Here is a 6,843-nt window from a genome sequence, read left to right as displayed (position 1 = left end):
TACAAAGGTGGTATAGGTGTGGAAAATTGTTGGCAGGGGAACACCCCAATTTCAGTAAATGCTTTAAAGCGACTCACATACATTCTTTTGCTGTTAGATTTACAACCAGGTATGCAACTTATGTTATGAGCAGATAAACAAAAGACAAAATCATAAGAGGAGCTACAATGCAATATGCAGAGTGACAGCAAAATGAAAAACACTTGTAAAAAAAAGTAAAAACAAAATCTGTTGTTTTCTCTAAAGGGAATATATAGTCAGTTTACTTTGCTATATTTTTAAAGTCTTAAAAAAAGAAAATATTAAACTATAGATGTCACACTGGAATTTTTTTATTTTAAAAAATTCTGAAAACTGTTTTGGAATCAAAGATAATTCTTGTCTATTTTGATATCTGATATATTATAACATTTAAAACCTGAAAAAATAAAAATTTCCTTCCCTAAATAATTTATACTGTAAAACCTTCTGGAAGCAACAAAAGACTCTGATTAAAAGTCACAGAATTTGATTTTTGCCCTAAAACCATTTCCAATAGGAACTCACAAGAGAATGACTGAACTAACATTTAAAGTTTGTAACTATAGTTCCCATAATCATAATTCCTCCCCAAACTTGGTTTTTAAGACACTGGCCACCATAATCCCATAATAATTAAAGTATTTCATCCACATGAAAGTTGTATCAAAAGATATCTCTTTCTTTAAGGGACAGCTCAAGTGCCCCTTCCTTGGTGAAGACTTAATTGACTTCTTCATTAAAGCAGGTTCATTTATTTCTCACATTTCTTATAGTACTTCATATAGCTTAATCCTACTTCTGCCCTTAACAGTATCTACCTTTATAAAAATATTTATAAATGTATTTTATTCCTGTATTGGACTATAAACTCCTTCAGAGCAGGGACCACTCAAATTTAGATTAGTCCTTTGTATATAGTATGTGCTTTAAAAAAAAAAAAAAGTATTAAATTTAATTGAAAGAGAAAGAAGATCATTATCAGTATGTTATTCAGTAGTTTGATTAGGCCTGGACAATGAAATAAATAACTATTGCATAGACACAATGTTCAGGTAATATGCAGTACCCTAAAACAGTATGTTCATCCATTGGTCCTAATATAAATAACATACTTCCAAAATTAATTATTCATTGGAATTAATGCATTGCCTGCTCTACTTTTATTATTTAACTGACAAAGGATGGATGTTGCATGTCAAATGAATTCAGAAAAACAAACACTCATTTATCATAAAGATGAAAGATTTACAATGGGAAATTAGGAATTCATAAGGCAAACAGCCAATCTGGGCACTGTTTTTTTCAGGATATATGTCACTGGTCTCATTGTTCCAAGAATCCAAACTCACCCTTATCCTTCAAGTTCAACTTTGTTGTTGTTTGCAAAGTTTAATGAAATGGAATATGTATTAAATTCTATCACATACAATAGAAATCTCTTCATAACAGTTTCAAAATTGCAGCACAAGGCTCATATATTCAATCAATACTCAATTACACAAAATTCCTGGACAAGCCCTTGGAATTCACAATAATAGGATCTGACCTTTACCCTACCCATTGCCAAACAACCAATGACATGCAAGCTTCCTAACTAACTTTTTCTTTGGATAGATCCTGGATCAAGTCTCCGGTTTTTATGGAATAGAAATTAATATTGTATTTTTTTTTCTTTTTTTGGTTAAAGTGTTGGACTAAAAATATCTGGTCTGAGATTTTGTTTTAATTTTCACAATGAAATGCTTCCCCATTGAATAAATTGTTCAAGGACTTTTGAAACAGACTTGTGGGCATTTCAGCTGTTCTTTCAATTTTGTATAAACTTCCTGCTGAAATTCCAGTTGTGTCAGTTCTCTGGGACTAATAGCTCAGATATTGTTGTACATGTATATGTGAGTATGTGTGTATGTGTGTGTCTGTATGCACATCAAGGAGTTTTTCAAGGGTGCTCTGAGATGTCTTATGCAAAGAACGTGCCCAAGTCCCATATTTAGCTATCACATACTATAAAAATACAAATTGTTTGCACTAAAAACACTTAAGATGCAGAAAAGCACACCTGTCCAAATGGGAGAATCACCTAACAAAGTTTATAGTTAGCTGCTTCAAGTGGGAGGGAAAGGATACTGTATGCCATAAAGTAATTTGGTTGTAAATCATAGTCTGCAAATTTATCCTTGAAGGCAGGATTAGTAGGAAAACTGTATTTATATGCATTAAGTTGAAATGTTTAAATTTTTAAAAGATTAAAGTTAGCATAGGGCTTAGGAGAAGCAAGGTTAAAGGAAAGGTTACATAGAAAGAAATATTCACTTATGCAGAGGTATTAGTATCATTTAATATTACTCATCAGTGGGTACACAAAATATATCTAACCAAGAGCTCCCTTTTCAAAAAATATAATCCTTTTACAAGAGACAATAAGTAGCTATTGGAGAGGGGTACACTAAAAATATATGTGTGGGATATACATATAGATATGTGTGTGTATATATACATATATGCACATACACACATGTAATACATCTCTGTAGTCACAAAACTTTCAGATGTAACTCAAACAATTTTCTTATTAAGTTTTGATTAAATTAGTGCATGGCCTTAACAATTTAAAATATCTCTGTCAAGCATCTTATGGCATTTAAGTGGAAAAGTTTTCTAAGGAGAAAGAAAAAAAAACCCCAGATACTTTCCAAAATATCATTAGAGTTTTCAATACTCTAGGAAGATTTTTCTCAATTCAAGTCGCTTATATGTTTCACTTATATGTTTGAAGAGCTCCTATAACGGTAAGTAGGCTGTAACATCAAGTTATATTTATGTGATATTTACAAATAGAAGAAATATCATCATTCCTAGTTATGAGATATTTTTCTTCATCACCCTGCTTGTTCTAAGCATCATTTTCCCCTGCCCCTTTTCTGGCTCAAGACATGCAAATTCCTAATAAACTAATTTCAAGAACATGATCTGGGCAGCATTAGCTTAAAGGAAAGCATGTCTAACTAACATGGGTATATACTGCAATAGCACAGGGATACTACATTTATCATCTGCTGACTACCATCCACAACTTTGAAACTATGAAGCAAGACTATGAGTACCCAATAAAAGACTCCCCCAAGACAGCTCATCAAATGTAGGTAAATCAGGAAATAAGGAACAATCCACCATATGACCAATTTGATTTATAGATTTTTGTAATGCCCAGTGGTCCCACATCTTTGGAAAGCATTTCTTCAGTGGCAAGCAAAGTGCTGATGTTGCAAGTAGCTTTTATCACAGTGATCTATTAGGTAAGCGGCTGTTTGCTGAACACTTCTCTTGTTCTTCCAAATGTGCTTCTGCCTTCGTATTTTCCTTTCCACTCTTAGGGCTCTGCCTAGATGTGATAAGAAAGAAAACATAGAGAACCATGATTTGTCATATTCTATTGAAATGCAAAACAATATTTTTCTATCTCCAACCCACTATTTTTTCTGTGACATTGGCAACAACTTTTCATGGAAGGAAATGTTGCCTTGAACAAAAAAATGATAAATTAATCAATAAGAACTTATTTAGTGCTGTGTGCCAGGCAATGTGCCTACAGAGACAAGAATTAAACAGTTTTTGACCTTAAGAAGCTTATATTCTATAAACTGATACATGAGTTAAAAGTTGAGTTTTGTAACCAAGAGGAAAGAAAAGAAAAACAGCAGAAACATAATAACAATTCAATTCAATTAAACAAACTGTAATTCAATAAACTCATTGAGATAAAATTAACCTGTCTCCAAATGGCTTAATCCCAGTTCATGTTTCCTATTAATGAGTAAATAATTATACTACAGAGAAGGCAAGCCTTAATGTATAGAATAATGACATATACCAGCTATGTGATCCTAGGCAAGTGACAAACTCTCAGTGGCTCAGACATCTAAGGTTCCAAGATACAGATGAGTTATTGATTTGTATCAGTACAGGAAGTTTCTAAAGCAGGGAAGGGCTCCAGGTGAAAAGAATGAAATTAAGATCCAGATCCAAAGAAAAAAAAGTACCAAGTACTAACTATGAAATCAAAAACAATTCAATACACTCCCTCAAAGAACTTATATATCCTATTGGGAAACATAGAAAAATGTTTGTCCTCATTAAATGTGCCATCCCTATGTTCCATGATACAAGTCCTTTCCAGAGATTTTTCTTCATAGATGTTAATGTATCTTCAGGGCCTCAAACTACAATAGGACCTCCCATAGTATCTTACTTTATGAACCATCTGTTAATCCAAGTGTTCTGATTAATGGTATCCAAACCTGAAGTAGGATTTTAATGAGAAGGCAATTTTTGGAGAAGGAACTTTCTTATTTAAGTCTGGATGTCAAAGCCTACTTTAGTAAATAAGATATAGGTCAGTTTTTTGTTGTTGTTTCCTTTTTTTTTTTTTCTTTTTCATTTATCTTTCATTGGAGATGTAAAAATTTCTCTCCTACTGAAAGGCTTGGAAAGTGAAAATTAGGTACTTTTTGTGGCTTTAACACTTAGTGACAAGGTTACACAGACTGCTAGGAAAGAAGAGAGACATTTTTAGAACCACTTGACAGATATCCGAGCTTAATGGAATAAATATATTTCATCACTCCTATAAAAATAAATTTCCATTAATTCTCTTTTCTATTTGGCTTTCATAAAGAAGCAGAAAATAATATTCTGGAAAATTTTTGTCACCTAAATATGTGTATGTGTGTGTGTGTGTGTGTGTGTGTGTGTGTGTGTGTGTATATATATATAAATAACCTTACATAAATCTAAAACAAAAGAGATTTTTAAAAGCAAATGTAAAGGGAAAGAAGACATGTTTTCTATAAAGTATCAATAATACTAAAAAAAAATATAAACAATTGTACTGCATTTAAAAGAAAATTAAAAAAAAAAAAAACTAGCAGGCTGAATGTGTGTTTTACTGTATACTACTCATTCATTGTTCTATTACCCAACTTCAGATCACTTACTAATTCTAATTTTATATGCAAATGAAATTGTGTAATTTTGTTTTTGTTTTTGCTTTTTTCATCATTTTAACTTACTGGTCATGATTACAGGAATTATGACAATTATAATGGCACCTCTGCCATCATTTCTTATTGGTGAATATTTTCTGGAATTTCCATTTTGAGGAAGGGCCTAGATCTTGCCATTCTTCATCCCTAATTTATCACTTCAACCACCATTTATCACTTTGCTCCTGAGTCAATATCATCTACCACTGCTTTGCCAGTTCCTTTTTATATATTGTCTCACCCATTAAAAGGTAAGGTCCTTGAAAACTGGCGCTGTTTTTCTTTTTGTTTACTTTGTATCCCCAAGGTTTAGCTAGTTGACTTGACTTAATAATATCCTCAGAATACAGAATCACAGAATATCAGGATTTGTAAAGGTGCTCTCAGCAATCACCTAGTCCAACTTTTGTTTTGTTGCAAGAATTCCGTCTACAAAAATTTTAAAAATTACTTAACAAGCTTATGTTTGACGAAACCAGAGAAGGGGAACTCAGGGCACATTTTACTATGGGATAGTTCTAATTATTAAGGTTTTCCTTAGGTCAAGTGAAAATATGATTCTCTACCACTTTCATCCACTGTTCTTCTTTCTATCCTCTGTGACCAAACAGAGCTATACCTCCTTTTCATGATAGCCTTCAAGTACTTGGAAGATATTTATAGTGTTCTTCCTTACAATTGTCTTTCACATTGTAAGAGGCAACAAAGTTCAACTCTAATATTTGTTTCAAATTGGACCTTGCTAAAAGAAACTAATGTCTGATTAACACACTATACCCAACCAAAAAAATCTGCTCAACTTCATGTTCAATTTGTTTTGATTTATTTGATGTTACTGGCTGATAGCCTCATTATTCAATTCAACAAATATTTATCTCAGGCCTACATGGGCATGAACAATATGAGGTTAGAATGTTTTGTGCCTCTAATTTATCACTAAGGCAGGAGTTTAAGACAAGGCTCCTTGCTCCTGGGGTGGTGCCATGAGTAGTTGATGGGGCTAACTTGAGACAAAGAATTAAAGCTGAACTCTTCAGCTGGTAATAGTGGCAGGGACAGAAGTCAGTTAAGTTTGGGCAGATACACTTCTGCAAAGTGAATTTCTGTCTTAATTTATGAAAGCTTAAACCAATGAGTGAATTTCTATAAAGGAAAGGATGTCCCTATTTGGAGATGCCAATAATTATATACTTCAAAGTTCTACTGTCAGCATGATACATGAAAATCACTGGAGTAGAGTTGCTACTCTAACCACTAGCCGGGCTAGTTTTGACAGAAATCCAAGGTCTGGCCTAAGTCCCTATGGTCAAAATGGCCCAAAATGAATCACAGCACTCAATTCAGAAAAGGCAATAAAGTCAATTCCCTCATTTTACAGTTAAGGAAATCAAGGTCTAAAGAAATTAAATGATTTTAGATTATAGAATCATAGAGTTAGAAGGGACTTCTGAAAGTCATTGCTTTCATTTTACGGATGAAATTGATGTAAGATTATAAATCTAGAGCTCAAAGGAACTTCAGAGGTCATATCATTTCACTTCAGATACCAATCATTTCATTTTACAGATGAGAAAACTAAGACCCTCAGAGAGCAATTCTTCCAAAGTCACAGAGATAGTAAATATCAAAATTGGGATTTGAATCTAGGTCTTCTGAATCTAGAGCCAGTGTTCTTTCTAGAGCAATATACTAAATCTAAAAGGAGTGTCCCTAGGTTAATGGAAACTCCCTTTTGTAAAGTGCTTTAAAGTATACAGTGTCTTATTTACTTAACTTTACA

At 32.9% G+C, this 6,843-nt stretch overlaps 1 protein-coding gene across 3 annotated transcripts in view; it reads right to left on the bottom strand.

The window, feature by feature from the left end:
- Nucleotides 1-1,378: 1,378 nt before the first annotated feature.
- The window catches only part of SH3BGRL2 (SH3 domain binding glutamate rich protein like 2), a 94,069-nt gene continuing 88,604 nt past the window's right edge, over nucleotides 1,379-6,843 (bottom strand). For all 3 annotated transcript variants that reach the window (XM_051997312.1, XM_051997314.1, XM_051997313.1), the window contains one exon: nucleotides 1,379-3,403. In XM_051997312.1, coding sequence (XP_051853272.1) covers nucleotides 3,392-3,403 — 12 coding nt within the window. In that variant the 3' untranslated portion in view covers nucleotides 1,379-3,391. The remainder of the gene's footprint in view (nucleotides 3,404-6,843) is intronic.

This window comes from Antechinus flavipes, chromosome 4 (assembly GCF_016432865.1).
Source record: "Antechinus flavipes isolate AdamAnt ecotype Samford, QLD, Australia chromosome 4, AdamAnt_v2, whole genome shotgun sequence".
In the NCBI taxonomy this organism is placed as follows: domain Eukaryota; kingdom Metazoa; phylum Chordata; class Mammalia; order Dasyuromorphia; family Dasyuridae; genus Antechinus; species Antechinus flavipes.
The sequence above is the reverse complement of the archived record's forward strand: the minus strand, read 5'-3'. Positions and strand labels throughout refer to the sequence as shown.